The sequence below is a fragment of the Gordionus sp. m RMFG-2023 genome, chromosome 5, assembly GCF_954871325.1.
Source record: "Gordionus sp. m RMFG-2023 chromosome 5, tfGorSpeb1-WG-v2, whole genome shotgun sequence".
Taxonomy (NCBI): Eukaryota; Metazoa; Nematomorpha; class Gordioida; order Chordodea; family Parachordodidae; genus Gordionus; species Gordionus sp. m RMFG-2023.
Genome location: NC_088779.1, coordinates 30,539,773 through 30,556,390, shown reverse-complemented (window position 1 = coordinate 30,556,390; position 16,618 = coordinate 30,539,773). Strand labels below are relative to the sequence as shown.

Sequence of the window (16,618 nt, the reverse complement as noted above, 5' to 3'; positions counted from 1 at the left end):
CAAACTACAATGTTTTTTTTAATGATGCTATAAGAAAATAGGTTTATGAATGAAAGAATACAGGAATTGAGTAAGGCAGCTAGGGTCTGCTCGAGAGTTTTGAGGGTGTGCCTGGTGGACTCCAGCACCACGTCGAGTTCGAAGCGTTCGTCCTCCGCCCTGTAAATGTTTTCCTCGAAGCTGGATTTGCGGGAGGAAACGAAGGAGGAATCCTCGGACCAGGAAGCGAAGGAGACGTACGTGTCGTTCAAGACCTTAATTTCAGGGGGTATTTTTTTTTTTTTTAAAAAAAAAAATTGTTCAATGACGTTTTTTAAAAGAAGATCACATTACACCTCCACGAGGTATATGGTAAGGGGACAAAAAAAAATATACAAAAATAAGTTACAAATTTTTTAAACGAATTCCAGTTTTTTCACCCACAAGGAAAATGAGTTGATTATTTGGGAGCCCGCTCAAATAATGATGGCTAAAAATGGAAAAGGTAGTAAATAAAACCTCTCTACAGGGACCAGTCCTGCCTCCGCACAAAGGTTGCTGGTACGATTTGGGTAAGGCTCTGTAACTCACGCCACATTTTTTCAGCGAAGAATAGTCTGTAGACAAAAAAATATATATAAAACAATAAAAATAAATTTTAATAAGAATGGAAACGAATTACGGATAAGCTTCTAAATAGTGTCGTTAAAAAGTCCGATTCGTTTTTTTTTAGATTATAACCCTAAAAATAACATTGTGGGAGTCCTAAGGATTTTGGGGTCATAGCTGGGCAGAAATGCTTGGAATATCTATTCGCCATAATCTCGATGCTTACATGATACCATTTTGGCTGAAATCTTAACCGGACCTTTTTGGAAAAAAATCGACCCATCGGGCTTTTTAACCAACACTTACTTCTAAATTAATGTCGTTAAATCATCTATCCCATCTTTATGCTAACATAGGAAACGGTTAACGGTTTAGTCTAAGCCTTTATCTTTACTGGAAGTTGGCTAAGGTTAGGTGATTTAACATCACTAATTATTCATATTCATTTTACATTTTTATAACTTTCGTCGGATGAGTATTATAATGTTCTATATCCATTTTAAAAAAAAAATTTTTTTTACAATAGAGCACTTTTTTTTGTATTTATAATAATTGCGAATAAAATATATTTTAATATTTCGCATCGTAGATATGGAATGTACCGATGTGGATATAGAGCATTATAATACTCAGTTGACGCTTTCTAAAATAAAATAACATAAACAACCCCGTTAAAAGTAATCTAACTGTACATAGTTTCAAATCTATTAAAACCTTTTATTTTATGTTGGTCCATTTATTAGATGTTCCACATATATTCAACACAACAGTAAATAATGAATGAATGTTCCCACAATTTCTTTTCTCGCGGGTCTTTTTTTCAAATTATTTTTCTCCTTTACTAATCGTCACCCCGTATATTACGAATATATGACACCTTTCTATCAAAATATTTCCCCATTTCTAAAAATTATATTCGTAATATTTATTTATTTAAAAAAAATAAACCTAATTGTAGCGTAAACTCCCCAGGAATACGTTTGGCCATGTCTTTGTTAGTCCCGCAGCCAGAGCTATTATTAGCGGCCATGACATTTTTGTAATTGTCGGTGGTGGAAGACCGGCTCAAGTTGTGGGTAAGGACCGAAGCTCTTTCCTTATGATGATACGAGGCTATAACGCTACCGGTAATAGTATGATTCGGCCCACCCCCTGTTGTCCTTTTTTCCTTGGGGAGAGGCGTGCTCGATTTGGCTTCACTTGGAACCTTTATTATATTTTTTGACGCGGAAATCATAAAAGTGTGTTGTTTAAACACGTGTTTTCGTATTAATCGATTTTACGCGTTAGCTAGAAAAAGACAATGATTAGGGGGAAAAAAAATATATAGTAAATTATTTATCGATTAAGGCAATCATTTTTTAAAAAGAAATGTACATACATAAAAATACCAGATAATTATTAATATAACAGTTAATATTAGATGGATGTTTGGGGGGGGGGGGGGGTATCTCTAAGTAAGAGAAAGACTAGCAAGGAATTGCGAGCAAGATTGAGAGTAGCAAGGAATTGCGAGCAAGATTGGGTGAAATGATTGGAGTGGTAATGCGACGAAATAGACTAAGATGGTTTGGGCATGTGGAACGTATGACAAAAGATGACTGGATAAAGAGATGCACCTTGGTGGAAGTAGGAGGATCAAGACCTAGAGGACGGCCCAAGATGACGTGGACAAATGTGATAGCGGCGGATATGAGAAACATGAATCTTACAAATATTGATGTTCAGGACCGTCAAAAATGGAAAAGAAAAATCAGAGGGAAAACTGGCCTACCCGGGTAAACCTGGAAATCGCCATAAAACAAAGAAGAAGTTAAAAAATGTATAATGCATGTTTTTATTTATTACTTTTAAATAATAAAAAAATCAAATAATTTCATTTCGAACAAGAAAATTCCTCCAAATTCTTAGAATATATTTCTCAAAAGCCAAAATTGACGGGAATATTCCCAGAACTCCCCATCGTATAGTCCTGACTGGACCTACAAATTTAAAATGTTAAAGGTGGGGTAGTGGTGGCTAAGTTTACTAAATTTAGTTGAAGTTATTGTCAAGAATATTCAATAGTTTTCCCTTCGTCTTTCTCCCTTTTTTTTCTTCTGTAGTAAATATATATAATATATAATATTCCTCCTTTATATTTTTTTTAATGGTCTTTTAATATATAAATATTATATTTATCCGTTTTTTTTGCATATCGTTTTGTGACTACATCCAACAATTTTAAAAGTATCGATAATTGCAAAACGTTGAAATAATATTCAAAATGTTGTTTTATTATTATATACGATTAAACGTTTACCGAACGGTACGTCTTTTACGGTGTTGTTAAACAGTTCTATTCGAGTCGATTTCTTGAAAAACGGCTGACTCAAATATTTCGCCAAGAAAAATATTCCGCGAGCGTAAAGATTTCGCTCACAGATGGCACGCAAATGCATAGACATCAGCGAAACCTCGAGGCTAAGGCTCTATTTTCCTGGGTAAAAATATTGAGTTAGCCGTTTTTAAGATATAGGCTCAAATAGTATCGTTTAACAACACTATGTAGGGCGGGTAGGGGAGGGGGAGTGGGGGGGTGGAAAGTATATTGTGGTAGATTTACTGATAAATATTGTGATAAGGATCAAATAATTTTTTTCTTACCGCCACTTAAAATAAATATTCTTTAATTCTCGTCCAACTTTATTCCTAAAATCCCTACAAATCTCTTCGAGGTAAAAAAAAAAGGGAGGAAAGAAAGAAAGAAAGGAGAAATTGAATACCAAATTCTTATTAATGTTGACATGTTGACCCAATCCAATGTCGCCCTTGTGAGTTTTGTCCTCGTTTTTTGTCGTTTCCCGCGGAACGACATTTTCGGCCAAAAATTCCTTTTTGATAGCTTCCTTGATTTCCGTTTCAACGATAACGCTAACGCTGGTGATCGCGTCCGAAGATTTATAACCGCCTATTATGGACGTAACGGCAGAGCCCGAATCGGTAAAACCTTCGATAATAAAATGGATGGAGAATTTGTAAATAAGGGCGGCCCCCACCCTATAAAAAAAATTGGATTACAATTTACATTTATCTCCACAAGTAATAAAAAAAAAAACTTTTTTAAAAATAAAATCGCTAACCTTTTTCTTTAAAATAGAAAGCCTATTTTAAGCATTTTTTTTCGACTTTGGCGCCATTTAGGACCGAATATGATTTTTAAAAAATAAAGCTCACTGAAGTTAAATAACTTTCAATTCGCACAAAATATCATTATATTATGGAGAACAAAAACCTAAAAAGGTTTTGAGTTCTTGAAGCAGTTCTGGAAAACGCACGAAAAACTTCTGGGATAGAGAGATGAGGTCGCAATCCGTGATGATGTCCATTATGTAAAGATTGAGGCATCTCATGAAATTATTGTAAACGGTCTGGTTATTCAAGGCGTTCATGATCTTTATTCAAGTTTATCGAATATTTTACCAAATATAATTTTTAATCTTTTTTTTTTAAATTAAGGTGTGAATTAATGAAATTAATTTTTCTGGGGCTCCCGGAAAATTTTTGGTCAGCCAGGAAAAAGAAAGAAATCGTAATAAGGGAAACCTTATCGAAAAAGGCGTAATCGGCCAGGGTCCCATACTTAACGGCCTGCGACAAGGTCACGTCCTGTAGAACGAGCTTGAATTTTTTCGCGCTAGCCAGGGCACTATTCAGGTCCTTATCCGGGATACTGCTGGCACTGATATCCTTCCGCACTTCCTCGATGTCGGTGTTTTTTTCGACGATTTCCTCTTCCTCTTTCACTTTCCGCACGGCTTTGTCATCCACTTCCGGCGAGTGTTGGCTGGCGGAATCGAATTCCATATCCTTGTCCACAACGCCTACCACATCTTTGTCTTGATTGGTCGATTTCTTCTTTTTGATGTCGGCAGTCTTGGAGAGTTCGCGCTGCAATTGATGCAAAGGCGGTTTAATGTCCGGCTGTTTATTTTATTTTTTTAAAAAAAACATTTTGAATTGAGGATTGATATTGTCGTACCTGTCGATTCGTAATTGACATTTACGAAAGGTTTTTCGATATTATTTTTTTTCCTATAAAGGAAAAGATGGACTTTTGATTGGTCTTTGTTAGATTATTAATATTATTATATTATGGAATCAATTAAAAATATTATGCGACAAAAGGGTATAATAAATAAATATAAATATGATTTAAATAGGATATTACAAAATATTGGGTTTTGATAGATATTATCTTTATTAATTTTCTTTTCCATGAACAATTCCCAATTTTTGCAAAAAAAAATATAATATTTAAGGGTCTTTACTCTAATTATTCCTAATTCGTTTCATTAGAAAAAATTTTTATAATTCTTTCTGTTATGTAATGGAATCGTTTTATGTTGTCATTTTTTTTTAACATGTTTATTTTTTTTATTCTTATATTATTATATATGAATTTGAAATAAGAAATATGAATGTATTTTTGATATGAAATAAAAAAAAAACTAAACATTTAGTGATCTACAATCGGGCCTAACTTTTTCAAGCCCGGTTCGGTCCCAAATTTTTTTAAAAAACTTTTGTCTGGCCCGGTAATTTAAATATATTTTAAAAAAAAAATTTCTAAGACTCAACTCAACCCGGCCCGAATTTTCTTAAAAAATATTCGACCCGACCAAGCTCGAACAAAAAAAAAATAGTCCAGGCCCGGTTTTGCAGATCTCTAATAACATTACATTACACTTACTTTCCTTGTCTAATAAAAAAAGTATATTCTTTATAAATGAGAAAAAGTAATATATTTTGTTTTTTTTTCTTCCATTACTTTAACGTCGACTTCCAATATTTCCTTCATCTTCGATTTTTCGGATTCGATTAAGGATATGAATGGGTCAACTTTCTTGTCTAATTTATAAATATATATATAAATAAATATAGGCACGACATTTAATTTTGTAATTCATAATAATCCTTTATTTAAAATTTTAAATTAACTTAAGAAACAAAAAAAATATAATAAAGTAATTGTTGGGGGGGGGAGGATTACATTGATCGGACGCCCATCAAGGCTCTAGTTAAGAATACGGGAGGCGATAGGCATAATGCGACCTCTTAAAAGCTATGGTCAGATCGTAAGCGCACTTAATTTGGGCTCGGACTAAGATATAAAGCTAAAGTCGGATAAGTTTGGGATCAACCCCCCCACTTTGTCACAGGCGTAGCGAATGGAGGACAAAAAAAAAAATTTCCCCATGGCAAATTTTAAATATATATATAATATATATATATATTAATGGAAAATTATATCCCCTCTTTTCTCTCCTCCAAAAGGATAATAAATAATTATTTTTTTTTAGTGGACCTAAAAGGCGTCTAGAAAAAAAAAATTCGTGAAAGATAACCGATTCCTCCCCAAAATTACCCTTCTTCTCCCTAGAAAAATTCTGGCTCAAAAAAAAATAAATAGTAGATCACATGTTTTTTTTTTTTAAAAAAAAGTCGCTTCTCATACTTTTGATATCGCTATCGTCGGTTGCTAATTGACCATAATTCAAATCTTTGGCGGATAAACCAATATTAGTTAGAGCTACAAAAAAAAATAAAGCGCGAAATTTGAATTACATAAAAAAATAATTTTAAAATACTAATAATCTTAATTTTTCCCTTTGTATACGACCCCCCCCCTTCCTATATATTTACTATAAAAAAAATTTTTTCTCTCTCTTTCTGGAACCATCCGCGATCTTCCTTACATCCCACAATCATATATATTAATTAATATTAATTAATTAATATTATATGCCAATCAAATTGTTTAAAAAAAATATATATAAACCGGAACTTTTGACGTCGGTTTCCTCTAAATGCCTGCAGGCGTCTGGGAGGAATTGAGCGAACTCCTCCAATAGATCGGTCTGATTTTCGAAGAGCTTAGCCACCCGAGAATAAACCTCCGCTTCGGTCAGAAATTTTCGCACCCTGTGCGTTGTTTGTTTAGGTTCTTCTTTTATTTAAAATCCAAATTAAAATATTTAAAAGTGTGACGAAGATTTAAATAGTTTTTTTTCTCTTCTTCTTTTCTTTGCTTTTCCTTTCTTTCTTTTCATTTTCTTTATTAAAAAAACTATGAACCATGATTTGTGGGCGATGTACATATTGTTATTAAAAAAAAATCTCGAAAGAAAAATGGAAAAACAGTCACGACATTTATCTGAATTCCTGTTGGGCTGTTTTAAAAATAATAAAAAATATATCCTTCCTATCGTCCAATAAAAAAAAATCTCGAAAGAAAAATGATAAACAATCACGTGATCTAGCTGAATTCCGGTTAGGCCGTTTAAAAATAAAAAAAAATCTCGAAATAAAAATGGGAAAAAATCACGTGATTCAGCTGAATAAAAAAAACAAAACAATGAAGAATACGATTTACTAATGGTCTTAATGCTAGAATTATCGTCCGACTCTGTGTCCGTGCTGTTGCCACTGTTGCTGGACATGTCAATGCCTGTCAGTTGCTTCAACTTTTTGATCTGAGGATTTTCCAGGGCGCCCAAACCTTTGTAAGAAGGATCCTTGCTCTTGAGAAAATATAATAATAAAAAAAAATTATTCGTTTCTTTCAGTCTTCTAAAAAAAAAATATAACGATTATATCGCATCCGAATATTATAAGGTTCTAACTATTAGATCGACCAATTTTAGATATATATAATATATAAAATACACCACCCACCAATATATATTTTTTTATTATAAACTTGAAGGAAAAAAAACTGTTACTACAATTCACATGAAAAATATAAATTTATCAATATTTTATCGAAAATTCGTTATCATAAAACAGGTATAGATTTTTTTTTTACTATTATGAAACTTAATATTTTAGTGTGAATTCCAAAAATTTAGTTAAATTGATTATTCAAGCCTGTTTTTTTGTTTTTTTTTTAAAAAAAATACCTAATATTGACACAAAAAGGATATATAAATTCATGGAACTTTTTACTATTATGAAACTTGATATTTTAGTGTGAATTCCAAAAATTTAGATTATTCAAGCCTGTTTTTTTTGTTGTTTTTTTTAAAAAATACATAATATTGACACAAAAAGAATATATAATTTCATGGAACTCTCCTTCCAAAAAACCCAACCATTTCAAAGTTTAAGAAGATGTATGTATATTAAAAAATATATATTCTAAATACTTCGCGCAAGGATCGCTGTTCCCTTTGGTATCTGTGCAGCACCTCTAGAAACGACTTGTAAACTTCTGGTTTGTTCTGGAATCGATTCTACATTGCATATGCATATATATATATATATATATATGTTTTGTTACGTAACTTTTATTTATATAATTTTGTTCATCTATAGATTAATGAAAAGGAGGAGGGGGGGGGGGGGTTGACTCTAAAACATATGATTACTAAAACTCAATTCAAGATGGGAACTTAGGGCAACCATTTTTGGATCTATATAAAAGATCAGAATCTTGCACGATACTTCATCGAGACATTGTAGTCTTTCCAACTTCCCTAAATTTTATTTTCTTTCTTTCAAGAAGTCGACCTTTTCTCCATTTCCCTTCCTCCCATTATTTTTTTTATGTGCATAAAAAAAAAAGTAAATAAAGAAACCTTGATTTTGTTGACATAATTTATGGCGTGATTGAACTCGACTGGTTGTGGGAGGTTAGAATTATCACCGGCGGAGCTCGACACGATAGGTTTGATGTCGGGACTGTCCTTCGAAGACTTCTTGGGGGTGTCCTTTTTGGAGGGGTGCTTAGCGCTTTCCGCCCGGGAATGCGTGACGTTACCGGAGACGGGGAAGTTATCGGGCATCTCTATCTTGGGCTGCACGGTGGCGGGAACGTTTAGAGGAGTCGGGTTGTTATGCTTTGTGACAGCGATGGGAGTGAAAAAGCTGGGCTTGTGTTCCAACTTAAACAACAAAATAATAAATCCGATATATCTTGTGCATTATTTGAAAAGAAAAAAAAGAAGACATATAAGTGTGGCATAAGGTGTATCCGCCTCTTGTAATCGGAGAAAAATCCGATATTCAATTCATATCGGCCGATTTTAGCGATCCGATATTACTTAATCGTATTTTTTGCGTCCAAAATTCGAAAATGAATAAAAAATTGTGTAAGCATAATTTCTTTCATATATATATATATTATTAGTAGGGGTGTACCGATACCACTTTTTGGAGCCGATCCGATCCGATATTCCAGATATTTAATTGATATCGGCCGATAACTGATGCGATATCATATCTAATTTTGTATTCAGTAAAGATACCGGTTTTAATTTTTAATATACTTTTTATTAGTAGAACATTTATAATTTTACTATACCATAACATACGTCATTTAAATATATTATAAGGATCAGTTATAGTTTATATTCAATTCAATTGCTATTATTTATATAATAAGTAATAACATTAATATATTTACATAATTAGTAATAAACAAATATATTGTGAAATTTGAAATTAATATTTAAAATTAATATATCGAAGATTTCTTTTTAGAAACACCAAAATTTCCAATTTATCAGAGATCGGTCTGCTGTGATGGGGACTGTTAATATCACTGGTATCACTAAAAAACAGATTCTGAAGAGATTAATGAACACTTTTTTTTAAACAGAATGCGAAAAAGAATAACTATATTGCAGAATGTTTATTAACTAATTATTACTATTAAAATAATTAAGCATAAAAATATATTCCGATTTCATTTATAAAAATAAATGGATTTTTAGATATAACTTTTTTTTAAAAATTTTGTTAAAAGCGCCATTTTATATCGGATCGGAAAATTTTATAATATTTGCCGATAATCGATATTTTAAAATGGGCGAAATATCGGCCCGCTCCGATCCGATATAAAATATCGGTACATCCCTAATTATTGGCTATTATCTTATAATTATTAGGCTATATAAATTATGTTAAAATATACAAAATCACGCGTCGATTTAATAGAGGCCTGGCCAAGATGGCCTGAATTTTTGGAAAACGGTTAATGGGGTAATAAATTTCAAGCTCCCAAATTTTAATCCATTCCAAACTGTCTAGACAATAGAAATTTAAACATTTCGGCAGATAACTTTGATAATTTAGTGATGTTTTTATTTTAAAACAACTAACCAAATCCTTCCCGGTGAAGGCCATGTTGGATGACCTTCCCCCTATTCCTTTATCGCCCGTGGTGGAAGAAGGTATGGTTGTCCCTGCAACGTGACTCGAGGTGGAAACAAGCATGGGACTGAAAAAAGATTGCTGGATAGAAGCGGTAGGGATGACGTTAGCTTTCACGTACGTAGGACCGCTACTGACGTTAGCCAAAGGGTTAAAGTTGGAGATGGATAGGGAGAGAGCGTTGGGTGTACTGGCACTACTTGAAGCTGGGGGACATTTGTCCGAAGACCTTTTGTGGGTGGCAGAAGTGAAAGCGAGCGAGTTTGCACCTAAAGGAACTGCGGCTCCATAATTATTGATCTCCACCTTGAATCCGGGCGGGAGGAACGTGTTAAAGCCTACTATGAGGTCAGGGTGACCTTTGAAAAGGCCCGAAACCCTACCTATAACGCCCGGGGTATCGATGCTATAAAAAAATACAATAAAATAACACTCAGATTTTGGAAATGTATAATTAGAGATTAAAATAATTAGTATATTATAATTAATATATATCGTAGATCTTCACGAACTGGCCCAATACACTGCCCAATATTTTAAAACCATTCTGGGTTGGGTTTAAAAAAAAAATTTAAATAATTAACCCACCCAGTACTTAACCCAGCATTTTTTTTCTTTAAAAAAACCAAACCTTAAAAGGTTGACAAATATGGATTAAATGAATTTAAGTAATTGCTAAACTATAATAAAATAATGAATCATTTTGTAACTTCATTTACTACTCAGCTATTTTTTTTTGTTGCTCTTTTGAAATAATTTTTTTTTAAAACAGAACCAGGTTTTTTTTAAAAAAAAATGAAATATAATACTAAAAATAATTAAGTTTACATAAAAATTCTAATAAAGAACAAATTAGAACCAATCTTTATTTCCACGTAAAAAATTTTGATTTTTAATTAAAGCCATAATGCCTCTGGATTGAATTTTATAGAAGCTCGTAAATTATTATTTTTTTGATAATATAATTGATTCCACAACAAGATTTTTTTTTAAAAAAGTAAGAAGTAGTGTTGACGCATTTTGAGCCATTTTTTTAAAAATGGCTAACTCAATATTTTAGCCAAAGAATATATTGCCTAAGGCTCCAGATTTTGCTAATAAAGAATATATTGCCTAAAGCTCCAGATCTCGCTAATAGATGTCTAGACCTTTGTGCCATCTATGAGATAAATCTTTAGGCTTGAGTAAGATTTTTCTGGATAAAATATTGAGTTAGCCGTTTTTAAAAATTGACTCAAATCAGGCCGTTGAACAACACTTGTAAGAAGGTGATAAGAAAAGGATTAACAACACTTTCTTTTTTTATAATAGTTATTTTTATATTTGAATTAATATTTTACATCTCTTGTCTATTTATAATAGGCTAATTTTTTATTTATTTTTGTATATTGGTCACTATAGTTGGGTAATGAGTAAATGTCTGCTAATAAGGCTCATTCTACAGATGAGTGCTGGAGGAAGTCCGTTATCATTTGAGTGCTTTAATTTAAATTAGTTTCTTTAAATTTAAGTTGCTATATTTTTTAAAAAAAACCACGAGGGCCTAGTAATAGTTTTCGGTTAAAAATGGGTTTAGCTGATATTTTAGCCAGATAAAAATTGGCTTAATTTGTTAAATTGCTAAAAATATCATAATTCCCCAAGTATATTGGACTGATATTGGGTTAAAATTATTAGTTAATATGGGTAATGCTTACAGTGTGAATAATAGCCAATACCAAGATATTAGTTGAAATTTATTAGAGCATCTCTGTTATATATTTTATAAGTGTTAAAGGGAAAAATTAATTACGTACCTTTGTGATTTAAATTCCTTCATTATATCTAGAAAATCATTGTAGACTTGAGGTTGGTTGCCAAATCTCATTTTCACTTGATCTAAATATGATAAGGCATCCTCAACTTTTAACCGCTGAAACTGTTGTTGATTAAGGTTAGCTGAAAAATTGTGAGAGAAAGAAAAATTGTTGCCATTAGGATTTAAAATCATTGAAGGAGAATGTGATGATATTATAGACATTTTATTATTTAAGGATGGCAATATGTTTGTATTGTGATAGCTTATAAAGCCCATATTTGATAAATTGTAATTTAAAGTTGAGGTGGTGTTTTGAGTGATTGAACAAGTTATTAATCCATAGTTTAATACTTTATTATTTATATTGGTATTAATGCTTGTTGTCAAGTTTTGTATGCTATTTAATGATAAATGATTTAAATTAAGCAGATTCATAGGATGCGAGGTTAAGGCAGCCAGAGAAAATGGTATCCTTGGAATATTTTGTGCTCCCATAAAATATAAATTATTGGCAGGGGTAGATGTTATAGAGCTAACTTGAGTTTGATTATTTATACCTTGTGTATAATTGTTAGTAAATGCTATTGTTACTTTAGGCGCTAACATATTGTTAGTAAAAGAAATATTTGGTGAAAATAATTGTTGAGAATTTGCATTAGATAATAAAAATTGTTGATGCTGACGTGCAGCAGCCAGCATTGCTAAATTATTAGATGTAGAGTTTATAGGCATGTTAAGTAATTGATTTGGGTAGTAAAAAGGTGGTAAATTAGAATGGATACCTTGAAAAAAAGGTTGAGAACCTAGCGTAAGAGGTCTTATAATCGCAGTTGGTATAGGATTTGTCGTGGTACGAGTGAGAGTAATTGGTGGCTTATTCATAATGGCAGCTGATTGAAAATATAAATTATCATTACCAGTTGTATTGGTATTATAAGAATTAGTTGTAACTCCAGTGGATGACATGATTATCTTCTTTTAGAAATGGCGAAATTTAAATGACTAAATGAAAATAATTACCCCAATTAAAAAATTAAAATCATATGTTTATGTGCTTTTTATAAAAGCAGCCATAATTTTGTTATATTATGTTTATTATTATTTGATATGTTAATTTATTTAAAAAATTAATATTTTATAAAACTTAGTTTTATATGAATATATATTATTTTGCAAAATACTAAACTCAATAATAAATAAATATTTTTAGTTATTGACAATATATAGAATTTAGAGTGATGTAAAGGTATAGAATAGGTGCTTTGCTCTTATTTTGTATATGAATATTATTCTTCAAAAAAATAGAATTTACACTCTTTTGCTATTATTCCTAATTGGTAGGTCTTTTAATCCCATTTGACCAGATTCAAAAACTGCCAGATTAAAATTTTAGCCAAAATAATATTTCATAAGCCTAGAAATTTTAATCATGTATACAGAAACTGATGTATTATACCACTAGATTAGCGATTTATTAATTAAAAGTACCATACTAGCACCATTTTATAGTTTGTATATCAACTAATTTTCTTTATTTATTATTATATGGATGCATATTAATGTCATTTAATAAACTTACAAACCGCAAAATGGCACTGCAGCTTATTCCTAAGTATGAGCACTTTCAAGTGCATTTAATTAAGAAATCGCCAATCTAGTGATAGCATTATTGATGGCAGAGGGTTTGGACCAGTATTTGCCAAATGATGCTTACGCAATACTGTTTTTAAAAATTTAATCAAATAGGGAATTTAACAATACTAATAAATGGATACAAATAGGTAATTATATTTTTATGGAATAAAACGGTGCAGGTGCGTACGTAGGTATTTAGTCTGGGGGGGGGGGGGGGGGGGGGTAATAAAATATTTTAAGAAATATAATTGTTTTTTTTTAAATATCAAGCATAAATTTATTAGGACTAATACACAAATTTATATGTGAATTATAAAAAAATTATATGTAAATAATCACTTAAATGACCTAAAATAGAAATTTGAATATTTTGAGCCTTTACACAAAAAGTTTCTTAGGAATAATTGCATTTTATATGTTATATAATTACAATGTAAAATCCAATCTTCGTTGTGATTGAGCTAAATTTTCAATTATCTTATCCTTGCTTGTCGTCAAATGCCTATGAATATTCAAAAGATCCAAATCTTTCAATCTACTTTCAGATGTTGTACTTCTTGATATGTTTTTCAGAGACCTGCAGGCCCGACCCCCGGGTTGGACAGTATTTTAATATTTTTAAATATATCCGAGCCGGTGTAATGTTTTAAAAATACTCCATTTTTTTATATACTCCAATATTTAGTGATATTGACGTTTATGACTGACGTGCATATATTAAATATTACATTTTTAGTGATATTGACGTTTATGACTGACATATAAATATTAAATATAATAAATTTAGTCAATTGGCATTTATAACTGACGTATGAATAATAAAATTTACCTATGATATTTAAGGCAATTAAAAATACTCCATTTTTTTATATACTCCTATATTTAGTGATATTGACGTTTATGACTGACGTGCATATATTAAATATTACATTTTTAGTGATATTGACGTTTATGACTGACATATAAATATTAAATATAATAAATTTAGTGAATTGGCATTTATAACTGACGTATGAATAATAAATATTATTTTTTCTATGTCCTATGATATTTAAGGCAATTTTGCCTTATTCTCTTTAGAAATTATTAGATTTAATATTAAGTGTTAAAAATTTATATATTTATTTAAGGTTTAATTCGAAAATATCAAAGATTAACATATAAATCTTGCACTATCTATTATCACGTTACTGCTCAAAGTTAGAAACAATTTTCAGAATAATTTATTAAAATCCTTTATTTAATTTGTAAATATAAAGATAAAAAAATCAATTAATAATATATGCGATATAAATAATATATGCTATATGCGATATAAATATTAATTAAAATTAATTATGCGATCAATATGTTCGCTATGATTTATTAAATAAATATTTACATTAAATTTTTTAATATTACTTAATTTTTTAATGGGCATATAGTATGCCCATTTATAAATAGTATGTATTAAAATATTAGTCTGGAGCATAGTAGTCATTGCAACTATCTCCACCTCTGTACCATAAACGGCATTTTGAGCCATGCCCGTCCTCTCCGGCGGGCCACCTATTAAATTAAAAAATTGATTTTATCAAATCTTAAAAATGTTACCAAAAGGTCGAATGTCATCAGGCTCTAGCATTTTCGATGCTTTTTCTGGTGTCTTAACTCCATCATCTAAAAAAATATGTATATTAGATTTTTTTTATTATACCTTTTTTGTTTATACAATTATAATCCTCTCCAACTATCGAATTTAGTATATTCATAACTAGATATTTTCAAAAAGGATTTAATATTAAATATATGAAAATATTACCCTTCATATGATTTTCTTCCGCATTAAGCTTTAGATTTTTAATAGCTGGTTCTTGAAAATTTTCATCATCATCTAAAAAAAGGAATATTATTTAATAATAAAATCCATTGTATACCTTTTATGGTACTAGAATGAAACTTTTCACTTGACCTAGGAACTGTTTAAAGTTATTTAATAAATTTTAAAAAGTATTAACATTATTTCTGTCCTGATTTAATTGTGTCATCTTGATAAATATATAAATATATAATTAATTTTTTTTAAAACTATACCTTTTCTTGTAACATCTAAAAAATAATATTGAAAAATAAAAAATAACAAAGAAAATATTTAATGAGAATTTGTGTTGTGATGATTTAATGACACATATTGATGATTAAATTTAAACCCATTCATGTATAATTATATTGCTAGCAGAAATAATTAAATAACACATTTGTATTTATGTACATTATGTATAGATATTGATAATTAATATTAAGATGGGTATTTGCTGTTTTGATAATTGAGTTTGAAATGTTTAACCATGAGTCATTATTGTTGATTTGAGTCAAATTATGTAGAAAATTATTTGCTGGGGTTGGTAAATTAAGATTAGAGATATTATATTTTTTAAGGATTATAGGAGTATATTTGTTTGAGGGTTTGAAGTATGTGTGATATTTATTGTTTCTTTGTTTATAAAAAGTTGATTATTTAAAGTAGCAAAACCAATAAGAGAATTAGTGATTTCATTACATAATTTCATGTTAAGGTCTTCTCCAATGATGATAAAGTGATTTTTATTGATATCTATAAAATATAAAAGATTAAATAGGCCTGTTTTCCATTCAAATAAAGATATGGCATTCCATTATTTCTCGGAGATGGCATTTTAAAGGCAAATATTTTAAATGTATCTTGAAGAAAATATATAAAACAATTTAACATCAGCCATTTTCCCGCAGACAATTTTTTCATCTGGTACCAAGCATCATGCACATATTTTTAACACAAAAATATGATTCCGCCTTTACAAGCCATAAAGCGACAATTTGAGATTGTCCATGACTATCTATTACAAGTAGAATAAACAGTGGCATACCTAGATTGTTTAATTTGTAGGTAGCATCAATGAATATCACCTCAGGATAATATTTAAGATAATGGAGCATGCTAGCATCTTGAAAGTAAATGCCCAACAATTCACTATCATTTTCTAGGATTTCCACCACAGCTCCATTATCTTCCCTGAGTTGATTTATTACATCAAGTAATACATTATCAGATGGCTTGTTTAATTTGGCTGAAATATTATGAATATCTCTCAGAGTCATCATCTGACCTGAATTAAGAACATATTCTTGTATTTTCAACTTATTAGCTTTAAAAGTGATAACTTGCTCCACAATTTGTTTTTTTATTGGAGAAAGCCTTCTTTGTTTAGAGAGCATCTCATATAGTTTTTTATCTTGATTATATAAATCATGTTAGTTAAAAATCAAATAAATATGTCTAACCTAGATCATGGTTTTTATGATCTTTTACAAATGTGACAATATCTAAAGAATACACATTTAGTTTATCACACTGAAGAAAGACTGTGAACATAAAAATACATT

The 16,618-nt window shown here is 30.4% G+C and overlaps 2 protein-coding genes across 2 annotated transcripts in view; both read right to left on the bottom strand.

The window, feature by feature from the left end:
- The window catches only part of LOC135930347 (uncharacterized), an 18,223-nt gene extending 5,636 nt beyond the window's left edge, over positions 1 to 12,587 (bottom strand). Inside the window, exons 1-14 of the mRNA XM_065467129.1 lie at positions 11,580 to 12,587; positions 9,733 to 10,189; positions 8,208 to 8,513; positions 7,776 to 7,862; positions 7,004 to 7,151; positions 6,410 to 6,577; positions 6,086 to 6,160; positions 5,399 to 5,478; positions 4,174 to 4,551; positions 3,863 to 4,022; positions 3,354 to 3,577; positions 1,537 to 1,795; positions 499 to 596; positions 62 to 254 (exon numbers count right to left, since the gene is read on the bottom strand). Coding sequence (XP_065323201.1) covers positions 62 to 254; positions 499 to 596; positions 1,537 to 1,795; positions 3,354 to 3,577; positions 3,863 to 4,022; positions 4,174 to 4,551; positions 5,399 to 5,478; positions 6,086 to 6,160; positions 6,410 to 6,577; positions 7,004 to 7,151; positions 7,776 to 7,862; positions 8,208 to 8,513; positions 9,733 to 10,189; positions 11,580 to 12,547 — 3,601 coding nt within the window. The 5' untranslated portion in view covers positions 12,548 to 12,587. The remainder of the gene's footprint in view (positions 1 to 61; positions 255 to 498; positions 597 to 1,536; positions 1,796 to 3,353; positions 3,578 to 3,862; positions 4,023 to 4,173; positions 4,552 to 5,398; positions 5,479 to 6,085; positions 6,161 to 6,409; positions 6,578 to 7,003; positions 7,152 to 7,775; positions 7,863 to 8,207; positions 8,514 to 9,732; positions 10,190 to 11,579) is intronic.
- A 1,876-nt stretch (positions 12,588 to 14,463) lies between these two features.
- Positions 14,464 to 16,333, bottom strand: LOC135930345 (uncharacterized). The gene is made up of 6 exons (XM_065467128.1): positions 16,102 to 16,333; positions 15,133 to 15,174; positions 15,018 to 15,089; positions 14,913 to 14,969; positions 14,810 to 14,875; positions 14,464 to 14,764 (listed from the first exon to the last, which is right to left on the bottom strand). Exons 1-6 carry the CDS (start codon positions 16,331 to 16,333, stop codon positions 14,538 to 14,540), a joined length of 696 nt encoding a protein of 231 aa, XP_065323200.1. The 3' UTR covers positions 14,464 to 14,537.
- Between the last annotated feature and the right edge of the window lie 285 nt (positions 16,334 to 16,618).

Excerpts from the sequence above, each read along its gene's own strand:
- LOC135930345 (XM_065467128.1), bottom strand. The coding sequence starts at position 16,333 with ATGACTCTGAGAGATATTCATAATATTTCAGCCAAATTAAACAAGCCA. Across the intron at positions 14,876-14,912 it reads TAATTGTATAAACAAAAAAG|ATGATGGAGTTAAGACACCA; the intron begins GTATAATAAAAA and ends ATATTTTTTTAG. Across the intron at positions 14,765-14,809 it reads TGATGACATTCGACCTTTTG|GTGGCCCGCCGGAGAGGACG; the intron begins GTAACATTTTTA and ends TTAATTTAATAG.